The following is a 27,968-nucleotide window of genomic DNA, read 5'->3' as shown; positions in this document are numbered from 1 at the left end:
GATTCTTTGACCTTAGGGAGCCGCTAGAAGATTGGTGCTTTGGCTGGCTTGAAGCAAAGGTGTATTGCACTACAACTGTCTTCATATTATACTGTATTCCATAAACCCGCATTTAAAGCCTTCCTTCTTGTAATGAATTAAGACTGTTAACAATAATTTCTAACACTGTGGAGAGCATGCCACTGTGTAGAGCATGTTGGTAGGTTCAACCAGTACAATAACAGAACCACTATAACTTTAAATAATATATTACAACTGTACTTTTTAACTTTTCAAGAAATTACCAAGATGTAATTTATAGGTCACCAAGCAGCCTCAGACCCAACCCTGCTCAGTAATTTTAAGAAGTAAAAGAATCACTGTTTTGAAAATCAGTGGTTAAAATCAGTGGTTTTGGAAACTCTGGTTCACCATCATGATTCAGAACAGGGTCCAATTGTCTGCAAACTTAAGACAAAAGCCTTCTGCTTGAACTCAGAAAGCATCCATGTGTCCAGATACAAAGAAGTTTCCAAAAAGTACACAGGAGAAAATGCCAGTATCACTTTTAGAGGGGATACTGGTTAGTCTGATGCAGCAAAAACCACTGAGCAATGTGTGTAAAATAAAGTACTTCTTTATGCAACAGTTATGGAACAGGATGGCAGTTATGTTTACCAATCTAGATAAAGGTAAAGGGACCCCTGACCATTAGGTCCAGTCATGGCCGACTCTGGGGTTGCGGTGCTCATCTTGCTTTATTGGCCGAGGGAGCCGGTGTACAGCTTCCAGATCATGTGGCCAGCATGACTAAGCCACTTCTGGCAAACCAGAGCAGCGCACGGAAATGCCGTTTACCTTCCCACCGGAGCAGTACCGATTTATCTACTTGCACTTTGACGTGCTTTCGAACTGCTAGGTTGGCAGGAGCAGGGACCGAGCAACGGGAGCTCACCCCGTCGTGGGGATTTGAACCGCTGACCTTCTGATCGGCAAGTCCTAGGCTCTGTGATTTAACCCACAGCACCACCTGCATCCTTTCCCAAAAAATACACAGGAGAAAATGCCAGTATCACTTTTAGAGGGGTTAGTCTGATGCAGCAAAAACCACTAAGAAATGTGTGTAAAATAAAGTACTTCTTTATGCAACAGTTATGGAACAGGATGGCAGTTATGTTTACCAATCTAGATTCATGGAGGAGAGGGCTGCCAATGGCTACTAGCCACAAGTGCTATGCTTCTGAATACCAGTTGCTGGAAGCCACAGGAGGGGAGAGTGTTCTTGTGCACAAATACTGCAGGCTGGTTCCCCACAGGTTACCTGGTTGGCCACTATGAGAACAAGATGCTGGACTAAATGGACCATTCACCTGATCCACCACATTCTTGTGTTCTTGAAAGACTGGTTTTTTCCATCATTTAAACTTTTGAGGTTTAAAAGGCCACTTGACAAGCCCATGATAGCAACAAAATTTGTGCAGCATCCTATTTATTTTATAACAGAATAATAGGGTTTATGGTGGCACATTTTTTGCAGAAGACCATGTTGCAAAAAACCTCATGCCCACACCTATTTTGAGATTGTACAAACTCATTTGCCACATCCTGCCTCCTTCATTTTAACACCAGTCACTTCCACCCTTATGGTTACTGTCAGAAGAGGGTAAAAAAAATCAAGTCAAGATTTACAAAGGTTCATGTTTATTTTTTTGAGGGGGCAGGGGAAATCAAGAGGGAGGCCACACTGATGAAAACAGAATTCGTAACAGTATTGTAGGTGGTCCAGTATACAGAAATAAAGCCATTAATATTGGGCTACTACAGAACACGCACTAACCCCAGAACCATTTTTTTGTGGTTCATGCTCCAAACTTCCCAAAAGGCAATTAAAAAGAAAAAGTCTGAGGAAGATAATGGAAAAATACAATGTAGAAGAATAGGGGGTAGGTGGGTGGGAGAACATTCTGTATCTGACAATCAGCTCCTTACCCTGTATCACTTAAAAAATAATAATCTAGGCACCTTATCTGTAATGAGAGAAATGCTTAGTGCATTTAATGGACATACAGTGGGAACTCCTGTGTATAGCAGATCCCAGTAGGGCTTGCTGTCAGTGACGACAGCGAGCCCTTCTTACAAAGGAACACAATCAGCTTATTTTCAATGCCCCTTATTTTCATTCTTACCTGTGCCAGAGCTGACATCAGCTGTGGTGGGGCAGATAAATGTAGTTTGGGTGGAAATGTCCCTGTAGGCCAAACTGGGATCTGTTCCAGGTCTAGCAAAGCCTGTGCATGAGAGGTTCTCTACTCCTTCTATACATACTCAGCAGAACGTTGCAGCTTCTCTCAAAAACAGTTTCCCCTTTCCACCTTAGTGAGCTGAGAGGCCAAGCCTGTACCATTTCATTGAGCATTTCCACATAAACTAAATGCTTGTGAGCACATATTTGAGTCAGATTTCTCTCTGTGTTACCATTGGCTTCATTTAATCCACAATTTTTCTGCAAAACGTCATTATGTAATTTTGAAAAAATAAAAATGCAGACTCCCACAGGTAACAGAAAACTATCACCTTCCTTTTTTTAGAATATTAGAGAACTCATCTCAGAAACTGCATAAAGTTCTACTTAAAGAGTTTTTTTAACATCCAGAATTTGCTAACTGCCAAATATGCAAGCCGAGACCAAGAAACTAAGCAAGCTACTCATAACAGGCTATCACTTAGGTCTCTTCACTGAGACAAAATCCGCACAGGGAGATGTGGTAAGAGTTCCAAGGTGGCTGGAAATATGCCAGTGGCATTTATTTATTTTTGCAAATGCTCTACATGACTAATTTCTGCAAGCAGAACAGGGAAAAGAAAACTCTAGAATATCTCTCCCTCTCCCACCAATGCACTAATTTTTTTCCTTCACATGAAGCAGCATTCAGAAATGGCATTTTCTACCCGCAGTCCACATTGGCATGGTGGTCTACTTGACACATCATTCTGGCACATAGTAACGATAATAATAATGTCATTATTTGTACCCCTCTCAATGGACTGTAAACTAGGATCCAGTTCAGGGAAGGGGAATTCTGTGGCCTTCCAGATATCCCTGGACTACAACTCCCATCACCCCTGATTGTAGGGTCACATGCTGGCCAGGGCTCATGGGAGTTGGGAGTCCAACAACCTCTGGGAGGTTCACAGGTTCCCCATCCCTGAAGACCTGACCAAGTTTACAATGGAAGCTTCCTGTGGTCACCTCTTCCCTTGCCTCTCATACACATTTGGTGGTGAGTTAGGGCTGACGTTTCCTTGAGAATTCCATTCTTTGGAGAGATAGTGCTCACCCACCTCCTTGTTCCCCATAACCAACAAGCTTTATCCACACCATGGTTCCCATAAAACACATTCCTCTCAATGAGATCAGGACATCATTTTATCCAGAAATCTCTTCAGTTTATCCAGGGCACCCGCTCTAGTCTTGTGTAAACACCACTGTAAGACAAATCTGCTTATATGCAGGGAAAGAGGTTAAGATTTAGATGTCTGTTAAGGGGTCTTTTATAGACCTATTACCATGCATATTCTGGTTTGCTAAAAAGACAAAAAAGCACCAAGAAATTCTGCAACCTCTCCCCACCCCCCCCAAAAAAAACTTCCAAAAGGCATGAACTCTGACATCTATGGCCACATCTTCACCATACGTTTAAAGCACATGACCCCACAAAGAATCCTGGAAACTGTAGTTTATCCCCTTCCCAGAGCTACCCTGCTCAGCACCTAAGAGTCTCCAGGACTCTTTGAGGCGGGCAGAAGTTCGTTTTAAACATGCTTTCAAATGTTTGGCGTGGATGTGGCATATTAATAGTGTCACAAATTTAGAAAACCAGCAGCTCTTCTCCCTGCCCCTGGGAAGTAACTCTTAATTATAATCAGAACAGCAGCACTATTCAGAGGAAGCAGTTGCTTCTCTTAACAGAGCCAGAGGCAGAATTGTCCCTTTTTTCTTCTAATGCAAAGATTTGAAGGCAGAATGGAATAGCCATCTTTTCCTTTGCCTACAAACTGAGAAACGTGTTCTATCCTAGTGTTGTTTCTAGTAAAACAGGATTCCTGAAGCACTCCAAGAGTTTGTAAACAGAGGACAGCAGGATAAGGGTACCAGAATACCCTGAATACCAGAATACACTGAACCTTATACTTCCAGCTGCTCCCCAAGGCTCATCTTGTCTTCCCTCTGAGACTTGAGGCACTGCTCATGTGCTGAGCTTTTGATAAGCTTCAGAAACAGGACTTGGAACTATTCCAAACCAGTTCTGATGCAGAGCAGCATCAAAGCCAACCTTTAGTGCTATGGTTTGCCCCAGAAGATGAAAACACAAGATAAAAATATAGAATCGTAAGTGTCAAGACTCAGGCTGTGTTAGATAAGGAGAGAGATAAAACTATTGCCACCTCATTTAGAAAAAGCCAGTTCTGCCAGGCTTCCTTCCTTACATAGGTAAAATAAGCTACCAGTCCTATTTTGAAAAGCCTAATTTTGCTACACCCTTCCGAAAAGACATCAAGTGGCTGTAGGTGCTGTGCCATTATTAGCCTTTACACCAGGTGTGGAGGACCTGTGATACCCTCCAGATGTTCCTGAACTACAACTCTCATCATACCTGTCCATTGGCCATGCTTGCTGGGACTGATGGGAGTGGTAGTTCATCATCTGGAGGACCAAAGGTTCCCCACACTAGCTGGACACCTTCTTCTTGCTGTCACTCTTACACAGATATGCTCAGGATGACAACCTTGTGGATGAACTACATCCCAGCACCACAAGCACACACGAGCCTTGCCATAATCTTTTAATTTTTCCAGGAAAACATGGGAGATACGGGCTCATTACAGAAGGACTGACAATCTTTACCCACACACCAAGGAGCTTGAATGAGGGATAGAAGGATTACACCAGAAACCCACAGTTGAGGAGCGACCTCGGTTCAGCACACCTAGAAGCTTGGTCTCTCTCTCTCACTCACTGGCCTTTTGTGTCTCAAGATCTTCTGTACAGCCCAACAGCTGCTAGGGCCCTGAGCTATGTAGCAATGCTGCAGCAGGTCTGCAATCTCTCAGCAGTGGGAATAAGAGTAGGAGGGGAAAAAATAGGGCGCCCTCTGTAAGGCAGTGGGTGATAAGGCCAATCCAACTTCATTCAACAAAGGTCTTGTTTTCACTGGTTAGAACTAGCTTCCAAGTACAGCCAAGATCAAAAGGGGAGGGGATCAGATAAGAGGTGAATTTGGAGAGGGCTTTGCTTGGGGAAATTCAGTGCTGTATACCCATTTCCTTGAAGGAAGAAAGTCAGAGATCCATCTGGCATTTAGCTGTTGCGGGAAGGAACTGAACAGAATAGGGTTTAACAAGTAGAAGCAGAGTCCAGCAACTCCCCACAGAAGAAAGTAGCCAAGGTGTGAAATATGCTAGCTCTCTCCTCATAGGGCTAAATTCCACTGGTGCCTGTCCTGTCTGTATCCCAAAAAGGTTTTTGTGTGTGTGCGCATTAAGTGCCCTGCAGCAGTAATGCCCCTCGATATTCTTCATTCCATAATGACAGGGAAACAGGTGTTTCCATCTCCCTGTCTGGAGTCATTTAACAGAGAAATACAAAATTGAAAAGGGAATAGGTCACTTGATGTGGAATCATTTCAGCAGGTGAGATTCAAGAAATGTTAAGAGTGCAGGGCTCAGCAAAACTGAAAGTCACTCTTTTGTGAATTAATAGAGTGGGGAGAAGCCTCCCCTGGGGCAGAGAGCCAGGACACAAGTCAGGCCCTGATCAGAGGCAGAAGTAGGAGCTTTCAGCAACAGACTCCACCTCCAGGTACCTGCAGAGACTCTCTCTACGATCCAGGGCTATTTGGAGTCTTGAAGATCTTTTGCCTTCTTCAAGATCAGGTGAACATCAGAGATGGGGTAATCCTGCATGAAAAGAAAAGAGCAAAAATCTAAAGGGCAGAACTCGAATTCCCCACCCCAAATATGGCACTGTTTTATTTCTTAGACAAACACTGAGGGACATGGTCACTCAGTGCCATCACTATAAGCAAATGCCTTGCTCATTAAAGGCCATAAAGAACCATTATTCTCAGCAATGATGGAACTCACATAATAATTTTATTATTATTTATCTTAATTATCTGTAAAGGGAATCTCTGTTATGAATTAATACTTTATTATTCCCTTGGAGCTGCGCCTTTGTACCTTTGGTCCTTCCAGGGTATGACGCTCAATGGTTTAAATTTTTAATTCTTTGTTTTTGTTTCTTTTCTTTTGGTTAACATGTCAGTAAAATTAAAAAAGAAACAATGGGTGAAAAAATAACCTGAATTGTGGGGGTGGGGATTTGTTGTAGAGTGAGGGAGACTGGACATTCCACTGGCTGGGATCACCCACGTGACTAATAAGGGCAAAGGCTTCACTCAGCAGGAGTAAAACAAACACCCCTTTTCTGGTGGGTTTTCGTTTTTAAAATGACATGAAGGATGAACATCTTATCACACCCCAAAAATCTGCTGCCAGAAAAAACTATTTTGGGGGGCGATTGCATATTTGGTCATTTTAAGCCTTTCTACATTTTTTATGTTGTATTTTAAATCATTGTAAACTGCCCTGGGACCTCAGGATGAAGGGCAAGTAATAAATTAACAATAAAGCACGACAACTTGATGTCGCTGCCAAACATGGGAGGCCCCGTCAGAATCGGTGTTCCACTGGCTTTTGAAAACACGCCTGTTTACACAGGCATTCCCTTGGTCCCTTGTATTAATTGCCTTAACAGGAAACGTTTTATTGCACATTTTAATCATGGTCTTTTATAGGTGTATGTATTTAACGGAACTGTTTTTTTCTGCACTTTAACAGTGGTGCCATGTTGCAATTCCTTTTTTTCATTTTTCCCCAAATTGCTTTTTATTTAGTTGTCGTTCATTATACAATTGCACATTTCTAACGATCTTTACATTACATTCAAGTTATAACCATTTTCAATGTCATATCTTTTCCTGTCCCTGTGACTTCCCACCACCACGCTGCAGCTTCTTCTACTTACATTTCTTTTTCTATTGTGAATATTGTTTTTGTTTTCTTCCATAAAGCAATTAACTTATCTATCCATATTTAAGCCTTGCGAAATTTAATCAATGCATATCAATTGTTTTATTTTGGAACAATGTTTTATCATATATTCTTCCACACTTTCCCATTCTTTCCTAAGTTTCTGATTTGATGTCTGATATAATTGGCCAAGATGACAGCAGCTATATATTCACATAGCTTATTTTGCCAATCAGCTTTTGATGGGACTGTTTCCCCTTTCCAATTTTTGGCTATTAATATTCTGGCAGCAGCTGTGGCATATAAAAAAAAACTTTTTTCTTGTCCTTAGGGATGTCTATTGATAAGATACCTAATAGGAACACCTGTTTTTCTCTCGATATTTTAAACATCTTTTTCAATTTGTCATGTACAATGCACCAGAATTATTTGTTTCACATTCCTACCATACATCATTCCTTCTGCCATATTACATCCTGATCAAATTTGCAGATGACACCAAACTGGGAGGGGTGGCTAACACCCCAGAGGAAAGGATCACACTTCAAAACAACCTTGACAGATTAGAGAACTGGGCCAAAACAAACAAGATGAACTTTAACAGGAAGAAATGTAAAGTATTGCACTTGGGCAAAAAAAATGAGAGGCACAAATACAAGATGGGTGACACCTGGCTTGAGAGCAGTACATGTGAAAAGGATCTAGGAGTCTTGGTTGACCACACACTTGACATGAGCCAACAGTGTGACGCGGCAGCTAAAAAAGCCAATGCAATTCTGGGCTGCATCAATAGGAGTATAGCATCTAGATCAAGGGAAGTAATAGTGCCACTGTATTCTGCTCTGGTCAGACCTCACCTGGAGTACTGTGTCCAGTTCTGGGCACCACAGTTCAAGGAGGACACTGACAAACTGGAACGTGTCCAGAGGAGGGCAACCAAAATGGTCAAAGGCCTGGAAACGATGCCTTATGAGGAACGGCTAAGGGAGCTGGGCATGTTTAGCCTGGAGAAGAGGAGGTTAAGGGGTGATATGATAGCCATGTTCAAATATATAAAAGGATGTCACATAGAGGAGGGAGAAAGGTTGTTTTCTGCTGCTACAGAGAAGCGGACACGGAGCAATGGATCCAAACTACAAGAAAGAAGATTCCACCTAAACATTAGGAAGAACTTCCTGACAGTAAGAGCTGTTCGACAGTGGAATTTGCTGCCAAGGAGTGTGGTAGAGTCTCCTTTGGTGGTCTTTAAGCAGAGGCTTGACAACCATATGTCAGGAGTGCTCTGATGGTGTTTCCTGCTTGGCAGGGGGTTGGACTCGATGGCCCTTGTGGTCTCTTCCAACTCTATGATTCTATGATTCTATTCTATCTCCAGCAAGTGTTAGATTTTAATTTATAGATCTTAACTAATTTGCTCCCTAATGCAATTCCTTTTATTTCTTGTTCATTTCTTATATCCATATTGATTATCTCCAAAACCTGGATGAACGATCCTTTATGTTTTGTAAATGGCCGAGAAACCTTATGGGTGTAGTACATATAAGCAACAACCAATTTGCGTGGGGATTATGTTTGTATACCCCGCTCTGCATAAGCCCACGCTGCCCTTTTGTGCCTATGCCCCCCTTTTCAGTCCACTTCCAGGTTGCGGTGGATGCACGCAGAATGGTCATTGCCTGTACATACATACATACATACACACATACATACGAGTTGTATCCAACTGAGTTCTCATCTGTACTACCCCCCTGAATACTTGTCACTGGGAACTGCAAGTGGGTAGAGTGTTGCTGTTGTACTCAGGACCTGCTTGCGGGTTTCCCATTGGGACATCTGGTTGGCCGCTGTGAGAACAGGATGCTGGGCCAGATAGGCCTCTTTTTATGTCCTCTCTAGTGGTTGCCCACCTTAGCTTACTAATCAAAGCATGGAGGTGGACAAGGTAGTGACTAGAGGCAGTACAACTTAACTTCCCGTACTGCATTTTACCTGCAGAAGTCGCATATTCAGAGTAAAATCTCCTTCTAGTAATTGGTCCCGAATGAGCCTGGAAGAGAGGGGGGGAAAGAAATGATCAAAGGACAGTCATACCTCAGGTTACAGATGCTTCAGGTTGCATTTTTTCAGGTTACGGACCGCCGAAACCCAGAAGTACCGGAACAGGTTACTTCCAGGTTTCGGTGGTTGCGCATGCGCAGAAGCGCTAAATCACGCTTTGTGCACGTGCAGAAGCGCTGAATCGCAACCCGCGCGTGCGCAGGCGCGCTGCTGCAGGTTGCGAACATGCATCCTGCATGGATCACGTTCGCAACCCCGGGCTCCCACTGTATCCGTGCTTTGTTAACAGGATGCGTTGAGATGTTAACAGGATCCCTAACAACCCTCAGCAAACTACAGCTTCCAGAATTCTATGGGAGGGATAGAGCCATGACTGTTTATAAAGTGGTACAATAACTGCTTTAAATGCATAATGCGGCTGGGGCCTATGTAAGAAATAAAAGAAGCAATAAAAATACAACTAAAAATCATTCTGCACCTAGCAATGGCACATTACAATTGCTACAGCAGGCCAAAAAAATCACTGTGGTTTACCAAGACCCTCGGTGATTTTCAAGTGGTCCATGGATGAGAAGAGTTTGGGAACCACAGTTCCAAGTGGACCCTTGGAGCATGGAAAAGGCAAAGGCTGGCTGGGAAGGGCATAGCCCGTAGCATGTAGCATATTGAGGCCTCTCTTCCCCAAACCTGCCTAACTCCTGATGCTACATTCAGCTGGGATCAGTTGTACAGTCATACCTCGGATTAAATGTGCTTCGGGATTAATATTTTCGGGTTGTGCTCCACGGCGACCCGGAAGTAACGGAGTGCATTACTTCCGGGTTTCGCCACTCGTGCATGCGCAGACGCTCAAGATGACATCACATGCATGTGCAGAGCGTTTGCTTCAGGATGCGAATGCGGCTCTGGAACGGATCCCGTTCGCATCCACAGGTACCACTATACTAGGAAGCTTTCTGGTAGCAGCTCCCTGGTGGGGTTAACAGGGCTCTCTTGGTGCCATTCAGTTGATGGACATATCTGAAAGCCATTTGCAAATGGTTTTGAATACAAATAGCTCATGAAAGGACTGGCTCTCAGTGCAGATCAGCGCCAATAGCCACCTCTCTTTTAAATTTAGCTCTTAGTGTTCATCAGGTGATCAGCGCTGTCAGGCAGTTTTCAAAGGGACTCAGCAAGCCTTTCCCCATTTGTCACCTGCCAACAGGTGGGCACCCGCAACCCATCTGCCAAAGTTGGCCCATGGGGGCGGGGAGAGAGGCCAGGATGGTATTTAATTCACTTCTTCCATCTGTACAAGGATTTCTGCTTGCACAACAGAAACCCCCAGATTTAGGCAGCACATGGGGGAAGAAAAAGGGGAAAACATTCTATTGTGCAAGTAGAAATCCTTGCACTGATAAGGACATTCATATAGAACCATTTCTGATACAACACCTTTTCCTACCCTGACCTACAAACTCACAAGCAGACAATGAAGGTGGCAGCCATCCATGCATCCTTCTTTTCTCTCCAGAGGAGAGGCTACCTCTGGACACATATTCCAGAGTTAGGCTACCTCTGGACACACAGACTCTTTACAGCTATACTGCATAATGGCCATAGACAGACCTGACCTCCTATACGAGTTGCTCTGTTTCTTTGAAAAAAGAGAATTAGTTTGCCACAGCCATCACCATGATGGTATGGTGATCCATGCGGGGCACTGCCAACAGTTGTGCTGGAACTCACATCAACATGGCGCAGCAGACTAGCAGCAGGAAGTCAAAACGGTTGTCGTCAGCAAAGAGAGAATCCCAGATGCGGATGACATCTGGCAACAGAAACTCCTGGGACAGCAGCAGCGTTAGCCAGCGAAAGGTGAAAAACTGGGGCTTGATGTTCTGCTCTTGCTGGCGGGGGAGAGACAAAAGCATTATTTCAGACCACTTCTTTAAAAGTGTGTGTGCAGGGGGACTAGGAACTGGAGATATCTGCTCCAGTTCCCTTGATACCTGGGGGAGAGGGAACTTAAGAAGCTTCCTTTGTATCAGAGCATGTAGTCAGAGTATTGGGTCCATCTATCTGAGTACTGTCTACATTGACTAGCAGTGGCTCTCCAGGGCTTCAGCCAGGGAGTCTTTCCCAGCCCTGCCTGGAGATGCTGGGGATTGAACCTCAGACCTCCCGCATGCAAGGCAGATGCTCTGCCACTGAGCTGTGGCCCACAAGCAAGCAGAGGGATCAGATCTACGGTTCTTCCTCTTAACCACAAAGATGCCAATCTCTGAACTGAGAGCTGAGTTAAATAGGGACATTTTGGGGAGCAAAACTGAGCCTACTAAAAAGCTCTTGCTGGTCCTCTTTTCATTTCCTTAGCCAAACCTACAGGGCACCATAATTTTCGCTCTATAGGACACACCGGACCATAGGAGGGGGAGAACAGGGGGGAAAAAATTCTCCTCCCCTCTGCTCAGCGCCCCTTCAGCGAAGCGGCAGGAGAAACGGAGCCCCTTCCATTTCTCCTCCCACTTTGCTGAAGGGGCGCTGCGCAGCTCTCCCTCTCTGCTGAAGCCAGGAGTGTCTTGCTCTCCCGGCTTCAGCAAAAGGAACCCGAAGCCTTTGGAGCGCATCGTGAGTTCCCGCTGCGCTCCGAAGGCTTCAGGCAGCTATCCCTGAAGCCTGGAGAGCGAGAGGGCTTCAGTGAAAGCAACGCGAAGCCAAGGAGCGCGGAGGGAGCGCTCCCTCTGTGCTTCGGAGGCGTCATGTTGCTTTCGCTGAAGCCAAGGAGAGCCTGCATTCGCTCCATAGGACGCACACACATTTCCCCTTAATTTTTGGAGGGGAAAAAGTGTGTCCTATAGAGCGAAAAATACAGTAGTTAAATTCTCTGCAAGTTTAAGTTACTGTTCAGCAGACATTTAAGTTTCGTTTAGCATCTATACCTCTCTGGAGGATTTTTGATTCAAGAAGTTTCCTTCCCCCTTCCAAGTCTTTTGAGAAAAATAAAAATTGCTACAGATCACCAGAGCTATTCTTTGCAAAGGAACAAGTAACCATTGGGTTCATTCAAATGACTTATTTATTTCACTTATATACCACCTTTTCCTCCAAGGAGTTCCATCGTTCTCCCTCTCCTCATTTAATCTCCACAACAACCCTGAGGTAGGTTAGGCTGAGAGGTACAGACTGGCCCAAGGTCCCCAGTGAGTTTCATAGCCAAGTAGAGATTTGAACCCTGGTTTATATTAAGTGTTTCTGTTTCAAAATTCTGCTGACCCTGCTCACCAATTCCCCCTCTCGTTACAGCTCACCCACCCTCTCGTGTCTATCCCCTGACAGTTTTAAAGGGGCAGGTGCTTCAGAGAGCAGTTGGTCCTTTTTATGTATGTAGGAAGATATACCACTTAATGCTATGATGGATGATCCCTTCATTAAGGATGCTTCCCATACACACACACCAAGGCTTCCTAGGACTTTGTTTGAAGGCCACTGTGGAACAATATTCCTTACCAGTTTCATGTAGAGCTCCACATCTTTCTCTTTCAAGGTAGAGTACACCTTCTCCATTTTGTAGGTGATGCCACACTGAGAGTCATCCAGACTCTTGATGAAGTTATCCCTGATCTCAGACATGAGGTTAGTGAAACAAAAGAAGGTATCTGCTTCTGCGTGTTCTATAGCGGGGGGATAAGGAAGATACCATCAGCATTGTTATCAAGACCACAAGCCAGGAAGTGACCTGGTTTGCACGTTTCTTGGATCTCAGCAAGTTACAACGCAGTATTACAGTCAAGTCAACCCAAAGCTATGGTTTGTTCAACAAGCCACAAGTTGCCCCATAGAGAAACAAACCAAGGTTTGTTGAATGATGCAGTCATCAATCAGGGGCTGCTCCAATCAAAAATTCTATACAGAATGGGAATGCATAGGGGAATACATGAAGAAATATGGTGTTAAAGCAGAACTCTTAATAGGCAATTGTTAAGTGTGTAAGGACAAAAGAAGTAATTATAATTTAACAGTTTTCATGTTTTTCTATTTTGTTAAAGCAACTAGAAAAAAAATATTATGATGGGAAGATTTCACACAGGTAAAGGGAAACAGTGGGGAGGAGGGGAGGGTTAGGTTGAATTTGGGAAATAAAATAATATATGGGACAGCAAAGGATATAATAGATTCTTATAGAATAATAATATATTGTAAACAGAATAGAAGTTCAAAAGGGGAAGTAAATGTATTTTTAGTATTTTAGTTATTGTAATAGTTATTATTATTTCTTATCGGTAGAAGCCAATGTTAATTTAGGCTTCTTCAATTTGCTGTCTGTATAATTTTCTTAAGTCAATAAAAAAAGAAAAAAGGGGGGAACACCAGGGTTTGTTGAACATTCAGCATTATAATATTTGAGAACTGGACAGTATGTTCAAGAAGGGCATGTGCTCTTCTTACTTTTCCATTCGTTGTTGGGGTCTGTAGCAAACGTGTAGTAAAGAGGTCCTACGATTTCATTCATCCCTTGGACGTAGGCTATCCCCGGATTCAGTTTAGCATAGATGAAGAGGATTCGTTCTACGACCTCCCAGTGAGCCTCACAGCCATTGGGCAGAACCTCATACTCGTTCAGCGAGTTAGAGGCCAGTGTTTTCAGAGGAGAACTTACCTAAGAAATCAAAGGAAGGAGAACAACATACGAAACCATTTGCGGATACCAGATCTGGAGCAAATGGAGCCTCCATTATTTCCATCACTTACATCCCACCTTTTGAAATAGCACACAACATGCTTATAACAAAATCACCACACTCCTAAAACCAAATAATATCAATCAACATATTCTATATGCCTCTATATTCATAACCTTGTCCAAGAATTGGAACATGATGAGTGATTACTCATATCCTCACTGTTCCATTTATTTTACTGTATATTTATTTACTTTGTTTCGAAAACATTTTGTACTTTGTCTCTCTTGCTATTTCATGTTGTTAAAATTTCAATTATACACACAAACACCTCAGAAGTTCATGTTCATACAGGAGAAGATGGGACTTGAGATATCTTGGCCTTTTAAAGTCAAGACCATCATTTTGAATTAGGCCTCAAAACTAGCTGGAAGCTAGTCTGGTAGCCGCATGTCCCTACTTTAGAAAGGACCGACCTTTATTTGAAGGCATTTTCTATTTCAGTGTTTTTTTAACCCTGGGTCTCCAGATGTTGGACTGCAACTCCCATCATTCCTGAATGCTGGCCAAACTGGCTATGGATGATGGGGGCTGTAGTCCAACAATAACAAAAATACACAACTCTCTTTCTTTTACGTTTGTGACGCCACTCCGGTTCCGTGCCACTGTCTGTGACTTGAGCGTTGTCTGCTCCACTCGCTTCCGGAGGGTCTCAAAATCATTCAGGGGGTCCAGGATCAACAGGCAGGGGTATTCGGTCATGCTCTGGAAGAATGCCATGTCAGGATACAGCCTCCTGGGTGAAATAATTATTCATTGGGCTTGTAAAAACGACAAGCAAAGGGAGCCGTCCCAAAGCAGATTAAGCTTTGGCGGTGGGATTCCCACACCCCCTACACTCAGCGTCTTCACATACCTGACATCCTTGTCTATCTGCAGCAGCACTTCGTTGTCCTTGAAGTAAGTGTTCCATCTGCTATCAGGGTTCGGATTCAGTGGCTTTGTGGAAGAGTTTAAGACAAGAAGCCAAGTTGAGAGTAAGAAAGGCCTTCAGACGCTAAAGCAGGGCTTCTAAGAGCTTAAGGAGAGCCTTGCAGGATCAGACTACAGGCCCAGCAAGCTCACAGTCGCCAAACAGATGCCTCTCTGGGAAGCCTGCAAGCAGCACTTGAGCACAACCACAATCTTCCCACCTACAGTTCCCAGCAACAGGTATTATTCAGAGGCATACTGCCTCTGACCATGGTTTAGCCTTACTGTTGATGCTGCACTTACATGATCCTCCATGGTCACATCTTCTCTAGAGACTCCGAGGTTGGCTTTGGCTATTCCAGGCTGTATAATCATTTCCTTCAAAAACTGGGTATACAATTCTCTTCAACAGGGAGGGAGAAAGAATTATATGTTAGGAACCAGGTTTAAACCCAAATACCCACCGGCACCACCCACAGTTAGTGTGCAGCCCCAGATTACCCCAGAAGGTCCATGATGCGATGCCCAACCCTGCTGTACAGTAAAAGAGGGAAAAGAGAAAGTTGCATCAATGACGCAAAATTGATTGCAGGCTCTTCTGGTATTCAGTATTCTTAAAGGTAAAGGGACCCCTGACCATTAGGTCCAGTAGTGGCCGACTCTGGGGTTGCGGCGCTCATCTCGCTTTATTAGCTGAGGAAGCCAGCGTACAGCTTCCAGGTCATGTGGCCTGCATGACTAAGCCGCTTCTGGCGAACCAGAGCAGCGCATGGAAATGTCGTTTACCTTCCCGCTGGAGCGGTACCTATTTATCTACTTGCACTTTGATGTGCTTTCGAACTGCTAGGTTGGCAGGAGCAGGGATTGAGCAATGGGAGCTCACCCCGTCGTGGGGATTCGAACTGCCGACCTTCTGATCTGTGGTTCTGATCTCTGTAGTTTAACCCACAGTGCCACCCGCGTCCCACTCAGTATTCTTAGATATGCTTTAAATAAACATAGAAAGTGCCAAGCTTTATTCTTACATTTTCTCTTGCTATCCAAATGTCATTATTCTAATCTGACTGGAGCATCTAGTTTAAGTTCTGTTTTGTGTTTTTTTAAAAATAATAGAGTTGGAAGCTTTAATTAGAAGATAAATTCACAGTGAATTTAGTTTAATTCAGGTAATTTTTGCTTATTTTTTAAAAGGCTTTTTCATTGCTGATCTGTTGCTATTATCAGCAACTAAAAAAAGGGAAAAGTATGGCCCTCAGTCCTAACAATCAGCAGTATGAAATTACCACAGTGGACATTCCAGTAGAGAAGCAAGTGCAAGGGTATTTGAATTAATACTTATAGAATCAAACACTGCAGCATTGGCTGCTATTGTGAAGTCAAGAGAGATCGATCTTAAAGAATAGTAGTGATATAAAGGCCATAAACAGGGGGATGAAGGACCCAGAAAAGATAAATTTACCTCTGCTTCTGCAAAACGGAGCTCCATAAGGTTCTCTCCACGGGAAGGTAGTTCAAGAGGATCTGTATAAAGAGAGCAGGATGACTATAAGGGCCTTATATTATTGAGCAGCAGTTATTTAGCTAAATGTTTCTGGCTACCTGTTTTTCTAGAGCACAATAATCTTAAAGGAATCCAGCTCAATATACCCATGGGGTAAAAGTGTTCTCACATAATCACATTTCTCCCATCTGTCAAATGGGAATTTGCTGCAAGGATCAACCTATTATTTATTCATTTATTAAGTTTATATCCCGCCTTTCCTTCCAGAAGGATTCCACGATGGCAAACACATGAACAAGACAATTAAAAGCATACCTAAAAACAATCACATATACTATCATAGTTAATAATTTCAAGGTTTCTGGGAACAGCCACTTTCAGCTATCAAATCCCTAGCTGAACAAGAATGCTTTTCTAAATTCCTCCTGAAAGTTATAACAAGGGAGACGGATCCCACCAGGGAGGGCATTCCACAAATTGGGAACCATAACCGAGAAGGCTCTGTGTTTGTAAAGCACTTAGGAGTTCTGCCTTGGTGGATACAGTATGATTTGAAAACATCACCCCAACCTCTTAAGCCTGTACAAAACACCAAGAGAAGACTCAGGCTCCTCGTCAAAAAAACCCCTACCTTCCAGCACAGACAGCGCAAGCCACCTTCAAAGGGAATCCCTGTGAAACAAGAAAAAACAGGACCACTGAAATTAAGCGTTGCTGCCTTTCTCCACCAAGTGCCTGACTTTCATCCTCATGCCTAGATTTCCCTTCTCTCAGTTCAGAGGGGAAATGTGACACTCCGAAGATAAGAATCTAAGAAGAGCCTGGCTGCTGGACCAGGTCAAAGATCCATCCTGTTCTCGCAGTGGCCAACCAGATGCCCTAATGTGGAAGTCTGCAAGAAAAATCTGAGAACAGCAGAAACTCTCCCCACTTGTGATTCCCAGCAACTGGTATTCAGAGGCATCCTACCTTCGGACAGTGGGGGCAGACCATAGGAAGCATAACCGTATACTCCATGAACAGGCAAAGAAGTAACAAATAGAGAAACAGAAAAAGGGAAATAAACAAGTAAAGGAGGGAGACATCCAGCAGCTTCTCCTTCACCGTGTGTGTGTGTGTGTGTGTGTGTGTGTGTGTGTGTGTGTGTGTGTGTGTTCTATTCCCTCCAGTATTCTCTGTTGTTGTTTTTTAACTGGTAAAGGTAAAGGTACCCCTGCCCGTACGGGCCAGTCATGACCGACTCTGGGGTTGCGCGCTCATCTCGCTCTAGAGGCCGGGAGCCGGCGCTGTCCGAGGACACTTCCGGGTCACATGGCCAGTGTGACGAAGCTGCATCTGGTGAGCCAGCACCAGCGCTGCACATGGAAACGCCATTTAGCTTCCCGCTAGGTAAGCGGTCCCTATTTATCTACTTGCACTTAGGGGTGCTTTCGAACTGCTAGGTGGGCAGGAGCTGGGACCGAATGGCGGGAGCTCACCCTGCCACGGGGATTCGAACTGCCAACCTTACGATCAGCAAGTCCTAGGCACTGAGGTTTTACCCACAGCGCCACCCGCATCCCTTTTTAACTGGACCTTAGTCTAATTTTTTTTATATATAAAATTTTTATTGGTTTTACAAAGTTTTTATAAACACAGACAAACAAACAAGGACACTTACAAACATGTATAATTTCATATCCTTTTTTCTTAAACCTTACTTCATCGACTTCCCCATACCTCCCCTTTCTACATCCCAATTTCCAAAATTATTTCAGCAAATCCTAAGGACCTTAGTCTAATTTTTATGCTTACATCCCACTTTTTCTCCATGGAATTCAAGAAGGCACACATGGTTTTCCTTCCCATTTTATCCCACCAATTGGAACCTTGGCCTCCCAGATCCCAGACAAACACTGTAATCACAGGATCACACTGGCTCTTTAGCACATTTCTCTGTTTCATCCTCCTAACAACGCTGAGAGGTAGGCAAGGCAGAGAAAAAGAGAGTCAGAGACAGAAAGACAGAGAGAGCAACAGAGATGTCCGATTAGGGTTTTGAAGCTGGGTTGCCCTATGCCAAATCTAATAAACTAGCCATGAGACTAGCGGCCTGAGAACAGGATACTGTATTAGACGTGCCATTGGCCTGATTCAGCAGGCTCTTCTTCTGTTATTTTTTAAGCACACAAATCTCAAGACAAGCAACATTTACACATCTAACAGTGTAAAAAGATTTTTTAAAAAATCAGTTCCACAAGCACTTTTAAGTTTCCAAGAGTTAATATGTTTAAATATTTATAGAAATAGTAACTCAGTGACAGCCAGGTTGGCCTTTGGTTGTTTTAAACAGCAGCCAGAAGTAGATTGTGGAACCTTTTATCCAGATCATTTCAGCATTCCCTTAACTCACCGCAGGGGAAAATACAAAATGACACAGGACTGTATGCGAATACCGACCACTTGCACAGTGCTTTCAAACAAGGCAATCCAAGTACAGAGGCAGCCTGTGATTCTCTTTGCAAAATGTATTATTCACATAATGCAAAAAGGCAAAAAGCCCTGGGAACAGATTGTGATGTATTTAAGATGGGAATTAGAGATACGTAGGAAAAGAACAAAAACTCTATGGGTGTAGGGACCCACTTACAGACACACAATGCCCTGATGGCTAAGGGACCCACTTACAGCCCTCTGAGCATAGATCTGCCTGTTCTAGCCCTTGGTAATGCCCAGTTGTGTTATATTTTTAATTTTCAGGATAGGAAGCTGGCTCATACCATAGCAAGCTGTCTGTTTACACTGACTGACAGTGACACGCTGACTTACACTGACTCAGACCCTTGGCCCATCCAGCTCAGCACAGTTAACACAGGCAGAAAGTGGCTCTCCAGGTTTCAGGAAGGGGGACATTCCCAGCCCTACCTAGGGATGCCATGGGGGATGCAAAGCAGATGCTCTGCACCGAGCTGCCACTTGCAGGAGTGAGTTTCACAGTTTAATTGTGACTGTGCATTGAAGGGAAAGACTGATAGTGGAGGAGAAGCGGTATTTTCAGGAAGGAAACACTTTGCTATGCCAGCAGATTCAGACAACCTTCTACACATCACAATGCTGTTCTAGTTACATTCGTATTTACAACCACAAGGCACGACTGGTGAAAAACAGCAAGGGTTATCTCCAAATCCAGAAATGGGTTGTTATTGGTTTTTAGTTGCCTGAAGAATGCTGCTTTCACCCCTGATCAAAGCATTATTTTTTGCTAGGCTCCATCAGTTGACGCTCATCCCACCTGGGAAGCTTCGATCACCGCCTTAGCTTTAGCCCTTGAAACTAGACCTGTGCAGATGTCAATTATGAGGGAGAATTTGCCAAAGTCACTTACCGCTGAAGCAAAGTTCACGGAGCTTCTCTAGCGAGATGTTGGCCTCACTAAGGATGTCTTGAAATTCTGCAATCCTAAAGGAAGAAGAGAAGCAGGTGATAAATGCAAGAATCATCAGAAGGAAGCAATGTTAACGCAAGAATGCAACTGCATTCCAGGTTGCTGCTTGTTATTATCCAGCTCTTATATGATCTAGACATTGGGTACATGAGGTTTTTTGTTTTTTAATTCCACCAGGCCCGAATCTTACTAAGATAATGCCCAGGCTTGAATGGTGTTCAATATTACTATTACTATTTGCATCAAGGGCACCTACAATCTTAGCCAAGCCCATTGTAAACAGTCAGAGAAATGTGCCGTTCAGATAAGGACTTTTATCGGAGCAAAACGAAGCCATGAGACTACGGGGTGGGGGAAGGAAGCAGCCAGCTGCCCCTTCCAAAACTACTGAAGTTTCTTAAAAAGAACAAAAGAAGAGCCTGATGGATCAGGCCACTGGCCCAGCTAGTCCAGCATCCAGTTTTCACAGTGGCTATGCAGGTGCCTGTGATAAACTAGCAAACAGGACTTGAGACCAAGAACCCTCTCCTCTTCCTTTGTTTTCTAGCAACTGGTATTCAAAAGCAACTTGTGCCTCCAGCCATGGCAGCAGAGCAAGCCATCATAGCTAGCAGCCTTTGATATCCCTCTCCTCCATGAGCTTCCCTAATCCTCTTTTAAAGCTGCCTAGGTTGGAGGCAGTGAGAGATTTTACTTTCTTGGGCTCCATGATCACTGCAGATGGTGACAGCAGTCACGAAATTAAAAGACGCCTGCTTCTTGGGAGAAAAGCAATGACAAACCTAGACAGCATCTTAAAAAGCAGAGACATCACCCTGCCAACAAAGGTCCATATAGTTAAAACTACGGTTTTCCCAGTAGTGATGTATGGAAGTGAGAGCTGGACCATAAAGAAGGCTGATCGCTGAAGAATTGATGCTTTTGAATTATGGTGCCGGAGGAGACTCTTGAGAGTCCCATGGACTGCAAGATCAAACCTCTCCATTCTTAAGGAAATCAGCCCTGAGTGCTCACTGGAAGGACAGATCATGAAGCTGAGGCTCCAGTACTTTGGCCACCTCATGAGAAGAGAAGACTCCCTGGAAAAGACCCTGATGTTGGGAAAGATGGAGGACACAAGGAGAAGGGGACGACAGAGGACGAGATGGTTGGACAGTGTTCTCGAACCAAACTGTGGGAGGCAGTGGAAGACAGGAGTGCCTGGCGTGCTCTGGTCCATGGGGTCACAAAGAGTCGGACACGACTAAACAACAACAGGTTGGGGGCCATCATTGCCACCAATATGTGGCAAAATGTGACAGCTTCTGTCTAAAGACCCATCAGTTCAAGTGTTGAACTATGAGCTGACAGAGACCAGGGTTCAAATCCCCACTAAGGCATGAAGCTCACTGGGTGTGACCTTGAGCCAGTCACCCCCTCTCTCCGCCTAACCTGTCTCATAGGGTTGTTTGTGAGGATAAAATGGGGACGAGAACCTTCAGTTCAGTCCTTCTATGGTTAAACATGACAACTGTTCCCACCCTCTACCCCCATGATTCCAAAGGCTGTTGCAGCTGATTTTTCAGCCAGCCCACCCTCTCCAGAGCAGCCTGTTTTTAAGCCACCAGTGACTCTTGCCTCTCTCTCCCTTTGCTCCTCTGCATTTTTTACTCTGCTTTTGGTTCCTGGAGAATAGGAGAGGGGTGGATTGGTGTCCTCTGCTTCTTCCTTCTCCTACAGGCGGTCATCTGCTCCAGCCCCTCTCTGCCATCACCCCAGTGTTAGAAACTGAGATATGAAAGCTAGGAGTTAAATGGCACCTAAAACCTAGGTTATGGGCGCAATAACAGAATGTCTACATGCACTTTTTTTTAATAACAAGAATACAAAGGTGAAAATGAACTGCAGCTAAAATATTATGTTCATTTTTCACGTGGTCTAGTCCGTCTCCTGCCCACCCACCCCCTAATATTTTTAAGAGGGTCTCTTCTCCAGTCTTCAGAGAGTAGATGGAAGTGGGGAGGCAGAACAAAGTCCTCCTTTCCTTCCATGTGCATAGCCAAGGGGGAGCAGGGCTATCAATAAAAACACATAGCTAACTGAGGTTTTGCCCCCCTAACAAAAGGCCTGCCCACCAAAAAACAAAACAAAACATGGCTACACTAAAGAGCTCAGCGCTAATGAAATTCCCTGTTCGCAAAATGTGTCTAGAACAACGCAAGTTTTGAACACTGCATCACCCTGTTATTTCAGATAGAGTGTGGTTTGGAAAGCCCAGATAGAACCTTGAGTCCAATTTAGAGGAGCAAAAAAGGGTGTGAATGGATGTGTTTTTAAGCAAAATGAGCTTTGTTCAGAGTTGTGGAGGGAAGGGGGGGGGAGAGAGAGAGAGACTGGCAAGCATGACTGATGTGGGAAGGGAATAAAAGAAGAGTTGGGGAGTTTGCTTTGTTGTTGTTTTGACACCTATCTTTCCAAGTTTATTTCATTCTGTTTGTGGGCATTCCTTTCTTGTTTATGTAATAAGGTGCCGAAAGGCTGGCTTGGAGAGGTTTGGGGCCTCCTCTCTTCTCCCAACTCCCATTATTTAGGATGAACTGCTAAACAATAAAAAAAACATAATAAGTGTTTGAATTGTGCTTGAGTGTTCAGATGCTGCAGGTACGTATTCCTTAAATCCTTATGACACCCCTGTCAGGTACTGAATCAAGGCTTTGAAATTGTGTTAACAAAATCATTAAACTTACTGTAAGTTAAATGTATTACATAGCAAACATGGTTTTGTTCTTATTTGATAAACAAGGTCCCACCCAGAGTTACAACTTTTTAATGACAGGGTTTCTGTACCTTCGACAGTTTGATGACAGGCAGAATTCAGAAGTCAAAACTGCTGGAACCTCCCCATTTCAGACATACAGTGATAAAATAAGCATCACATGTTGACTTGTTGTCTGATGTGCATATGCTGCAGCCCTAGGCACTCACCAGGAAAAAGATGGCAATCCTCAATTCAGAAAGTGGTACTCAATTCTCAATTGAGAGAAAGCTACTTGTCTAGTAATAGCATGTTGTTGCATTTTAAAAACTCTTGAGTACACGGCCACCATCAAGGGAGAAGGAGAATGATGCCTACATTAATGTTTTAATATATTCTCAGATTCTGGATATTAAAAGGAAGATCTGCAAATTGCATTAACATATACATAGTTAGTTTGTCACAGTACATGTAGGTACCCAGAATCTTTCATGTAACAGGATTTTGAAGGCTCAACTGTACAGGCAGTCCTGCAAAAAATGTTATCTTGCAAATGAAGTATTCAAAGCCATGCTGCTGGAGAGGTAATGCTCAAAAATAATGAATTAGGTTGCAATCCCAATCCCATTTGCCTGGGAGTAAGTCCCATTGAATTCAGCAAGATACGTACGTACACAGGTACATACGTACCAGAATTCATAAATACTTATGGTTGGCCACTATTGCTGAGACTGAGCCACATTTAAGTTTGTAGTGTCCAATTAAAAACTGCTATTAAAAGTGTGATATTAAAACTGTGCCATGGAATCACAGAATAGTAGAATTGGAAGGGATCCTATCAACAGGGTCAACACCTTGCACTGCAGGAACTGCAACTAAAGCATCCATGGCAGATGGCTATCCAATCCCTGCTTAAAAACCTCCAATGAAGGAGAGCCCACAACCTCCTGAGGGAGTCATTCCACCTCCAAGGAAGGAAGAAGATTCCTCCACCTAAGGCAGTCTGTTCCACAGTCAAACAGCTCTCACCATCAGAAAGTTGCTCCTTTTGTTTAGTTGGACTCTCTTGTAACTTGAAGCCATTGGTTTGGGTCCTACGCTCCAGAGCAGGCTCCTTTAGATATTTGAGCCAACAAGCTGTCTCCTTTAGATATTTGAAGGTGCCTATCATAGTCTCCTCTTTTCCAGGCTAAATATACCCAGCTCCTTCAACCATGCCTCATAAGCCTTGGTTTCCAGACCTGTGATCAGGTTGGTCACCCTCCTCTGCACACGTTCTAGCTTATCCATATCCTTCTTAAACTGTGGGACACAGTACTCCAGGAGTGGTCTGACCAAGGCAGATGAAAGTGGTACTATTACTTTCCTTGACCTGGACACTATACAGCCTAGACTAGCATTAACTTTTTTTCTTTTTTGCTACTGCATCACATGTTAAGCTTGTGATCCACTAAGACCCTGTACTACTAGTAAGCCAGGTGTCCCCCATGTTATATTTATTTCACTAATGTGAACTGCATATTAGTCCACATGCCTGCCTTCTTAAAAAGGGTAAAGGGACCCGTGACCATTAGGTCCAGTCGTGACTGACTCTGGGGTTGCGGCGCTCATCTCGCTTTACTGGCTGAGGGAGCCGGCGTACAGCTTCCGGGTCATGTGGCCAGCATGACTAAGCATGCTCTGACAAACCAGAGCAGTGCACGGAAATGCCGTTTACCTTCCTGCCGGAGCAGTACCTATTTATCTACTTGCACTTTGACGTGCTTTCAAACTGCTAGGCTGGCAGGAGCAGGGACCAAGCAATGGGAGCTCACCCCGTCGCGGGGATTCGAACCACGACCTTCTGATCAGCAAGTCCTAGGCTCTGTGGTTTAACCCACAGCGCCACCCGCGTCCCGCCTGCCTTCTTACTTACAACCAATCAGGAAGCAGCTCTGCCTGCCACTGGCTCTGGCTCCAACTACTGGTGATCTCCCTGCCTTCCACCCCACCAGTCCCAACGCCTTCTAGCCACCACTGCTGGCCACTATCAGGAAAAAAAACCAGACAGGCCCTTCTCCTCCAGCATCCTGTTGTCACAGTTTCCAACCAGTCTCCAACCAGATGCCTGCGGGAGACCCACAAACAGGACTTGAGAACCCCTACTGTGGTCTCCAGTAATTGGTTTTCAGAAACATTTCTGATCTACAATGGGCTTTCCCCCTTGCCTTCTTTTTACCACATCCCTGACTTTTGTAGAAGACTCGATGCCTAGCAATTAGCAGAAACTGTTAAGATTCTGCAAGGAGCTGGTGCCCTTAGATGGTATTCAAGCAAACTAGTTCATGCAAATTGGTGAAGAGAATTTCATCAGTTGAAAAGACAATATTCCTTTTTTTTTGAATAAAAAGCACTTGGGGGGGGAGGTGTCAAGTTTGCCTGAAAGCTGCACTCTCTCCCTGTCCTGGAAGTTGTCTCTCTCTTCTTCATCCCACGTGTGGGGTTTAGTCAAATTTGTTTCGGAAAGGCGCTTTACACACAAGTTCTTTCCTTGTGTGTCATGCAATGTCATGACACTGCAATGTGGGGGCTAAGCATACAAACATGCCCTCATCAACAACTGACTTTGCATTTTTTGAGCATTCAGAGGGAAAATGGACCCCCTCCCTATAAAACACACACACAAAACCAGGAAGGAAGATGGATTGCTAAATGCTGGAGGAGCGATTTTCAAGCCACAGTGGTTTCCTTCCTTGACACTGTAGATAACGGAGCTCTTCAGAAAACATATTTTAAAATAACCATAAAAGAAATTTAAGCAGAAACCTAAGAAGCTGCCTAGTTATACTATGCCATACCACTGGTTCATCTAGCTTAAAGGTAAAGGGACCCCTGACCATTAGGTCCAGTCGTAACCGACTATGGGGTTGCGGCGCTCATCTCACTTTATTGGCCGAGGAAGCCGGCGTACAGCTTCCGGGTCACGTGGCCAGCATGACTAAGCTGCTTCTGGCAAACCAGAGCAGCGCACGGAAACGCCGTTTACCTTCCCGCCGGAGCGGTACCTAATTATCTACTTGCACTTTGACGTGCTTTCAAACTGCTAGGTTGGCAGGAGCTGGGACTGAGCAACGGGAGCTCACCCCATTGCGGGGATTCGAACCGCTGACCTTCTGATTGGCAAGTCCTAGGCTCTGTGGTTTAACCCACAGCGTTACCAGTACTGCGTAAACTGGCCGTGGCTCTCCAGGTAGCTCAGTTGGCAGAAGATGAGACCCTTAATTGCAGAGTTGTGGGTTCAAGCCCCATGTTGGGCAAGTCTCTTGCATTGCAGGATGTTGAACATGATGACCCTCGTGGTCCCTTGAAACTCTGCAACTCTGAGTGGTAGTGACTCTCATGGGTTTTGGACAAGGAACATTTCCAGCCCTAGCTGGAGATGCCAGGTTCTGAACATGGGACATTTTGCATGCAAAGCAGGTCCTCTACCACTATACGATGGCATTCCCCTGGAAAAAAATGGGGTTCAGTGGAACTAGGAATAATTATAATCCATTTTTAAAAACTTGAGGGAGAATTGCCTCCCTATGGAGCTGGAATCAATCAGTTTCAAATTAAGACAACCTGGGTTTACCAGGATGATTAATCTTCTGTAGCAACAATCAATTTAGGCAAGGTGGTATCATAGCTAGCATGCCAGAACTGGACCAGGGAGACCTGGGTTCAAATCCCCATCCAACTATCAAGTTCATGCTGAGCAACCCTGAGCTAGTAACTCTCTCTAGGCCTAACCTACCTCACAGGGAATTTGTGTGTATTAAAAGGAGATAACATATACTGTACTAGTAGAAGCTCCTTGAAGGTAGGTTATAAACGTGGTTTTAGTTGTGTACACACTATACTTTCAAAGCACATTTCCCCCTCTTAAACAATTCCAGGCAGTGTGGTTTGTTAAGGGTTGCTGAGAATTGTCCCTCTGAAGGATAAACTACAGTGACCACTGCCCAGAATTCTTTGAGGGAAATAATGTGACTTTACATTTTGAAAAATAAGGGTAAAGAAGATGAAGAACCAACAGGGAGGGGAGAGAGGAAGAGGGAAGGTTGCAAATGAGAGGCAGAGAGGAAAAGAAACCCCCTCAATGTTGGACAAGAGAAGGCATCCTTCTTGCAAAACAGGAAAGGGGAGGGGATTAAGTATCAATAAGCATCACACTTAAAAAATACATGCAAAAGGAAAAGAAAAAAGAGGGTTTTTTGTGTGGGGTGGGGTATGACTCTCTATCAGCCTTTCTCAACCTGTGGGTCCCCAGATGTTGCTGAACTACAACTCCCATCACCCCTAGCTAGCAACATCTGGGGACCCACAGGTTGAGAACCGCTGCAAGCAAGCACACACCAAAAAGGAAAAGCAATAACGTTTACAGAAACTTGCCACCTCACCTTCTCAAATCCGATAAATAATATCAGTATCTACTAAACAGCAATAAATTAAGCTTATCCATTGCAGCCGTTGGGCTCCTTTGGGGTGAAGGGCAGAACATAAGATTGAATAATAAATAAACATTTGATAAATAATAAAATGCAATGCAAGAGAGAAAGGGGGAGGCTTTTTCCAAAACAGTAGGGTGGCTCTAGCAAACAGTACCCTTTCAAAAAAGGAGGGAAAGCCATTAACGTTTGCACTGCCCATTACAAACGTCTCCCTTCCTAATTTATTTATAAATAACAAGTTCTCATTTAAAAAATGCATGCCAAAAGGTGTGGGGGGGTAGGTTTTTCTCTAAGAGAAAACAAATGAATAGAATGCTTTAATTTTTTTATCGTGCTGTGCTGAAAACTAAGCAAACACACACATACATCCCTCGCCGCCAAGTGGGGAACCCCAAAACATTTGCCCATTGCAAATCTCCTTTCCCGGTTCATTAATACGTATTAGATATCAATAAATATCAAACTCACCCCTTACAGACTTCTTGCAAAAAACGAATTATTATTTATTAGTTTAAAACATATTTCCTTTAAAAGGGAAGGACTGGCTTTCTAAATGCAACCCCTTCCCCTCCCGAAAAAGAGGAAAACACAAACATTTGCCCATTGCAAACCTCTCGCCTTCAATTCATTAACACACATTAATATATCGAGATCACCCCTTGCAATTTGCATGCAAAAAAAAGTGGGGAGGAGAAAACACCCTTCCTCAAAAGGGAGAAAGCGGCGGGGGTGGAGGGGGAAGGAAGAAAAGACACGAAACAAACAAGCACACATTTGCCCACGCTTGTGCCCACTGCAAGTCCTGCCACCCTAATCTACAATAACGGCCGCTATCGCCACCATTAGTCCCGCGGGCGCCCCACCTGCTCTTGTGGAGACTCGACATGGTGAAGGCCGAACAGGAGCCTCCGCCGCCTCCTCCTCCTCCTCTTCTGTTCCCTTCTCCCACTCGCAGGACTCGCGGAGCCACTGGCGAGCAGCCCAGCACCAGCCAGCTCCATTCGCAGCGGGCAGAGACTCCGCCCGGCGAAGGGGAATGTGAAGATATAAATCAAGGGAGAGGAGGAGGAGG

The 27,968-nt window shown here is 44.2% G+C and overlaps 1 protein-coding gene across 2 annotated transcripts; it reads right to left on the bottom strand.

Moving 5' to 3' along the window:
- Positions 1-1,663: 1,663 nt before the first annotated feature.
- On the bottom strand, positions 1,664-27,968 carry TBC1D13 (TBC1 domain family member 13). 2 transcript variants are annotated; one of them, XM_081178839.1, is made up of 12 exons: positions 27,760-27,968; positions 19,631-19,704; positions 16,898-16,938; positions 16,225-16,286; positions 15,069-15,168; positions 14,710-14,792; positions 14,430-14,589; positions 13,561-13,771; positions 12,622-12,785; positions 10,861-11,021; positions 9,061-9,118; positions 1,664-5,937 (listed from the first exon to the last, which is right to left on the bottom strand). In XM_081178839.1, exons 1-12 carry the CDS (start codon positions 27,780-27,782, stop codon positions 5,872-5,874), a joined length of 1,203 nt encoding a protein of 400 aa, XP_081034965.1. In that variant the 5' UTR covers positions 27,783-27,968; the 3' UTR covers positions 1,664-5,871. The 2 variants fall into 2 exon arrangements, with proteins under 2 accessions (XP_081034965.1, XP_081034966.1); XM_081178840.1 differs by lacking the exons at positions 16,898-16,938; positions 27,760-27,968.

Source organism: Podarcis bocagei, assembly GCF_964188305.1.
Source record: "Podarcis bocagei genome assembly, chromosome: Z".
Lineage (NCBI taxonomy): Eukaryota > Metazoa > Chordata > Lepidosauria > Squamata > Lacertidae > Podarcis > Podarcis bocagei.
This window is presented reverse-complemented; position numbering and strand designations above follow the sequence as displayed.

What these genes read in the sequence shown, in the direction of transcription:
- TBC1D13 (XM_081178839.1), bottom strand. Translation starts at nt 27,782, where the DNA reads ATGTCGAGTCTCCACAAGAGCAG. An exon ending in TCGAGTCTCCACAAGAGCAG is followed by an intron (nt 19,705 to 27,759) that starts GTGGGGCGCCCG and finishes TTCTTCCTTTAG; the next exon opens with GATTGCAGAATTTCAAGACA. An exon ending in CCCCAACAACGAATGGAAAA is followed by an intron (nt 12,786 to 13,560) that starts GTAAGAAGAGCA and finishes CCCCCGCTATAG; the next exon opens with AACACGCAGAAGCAGATACC.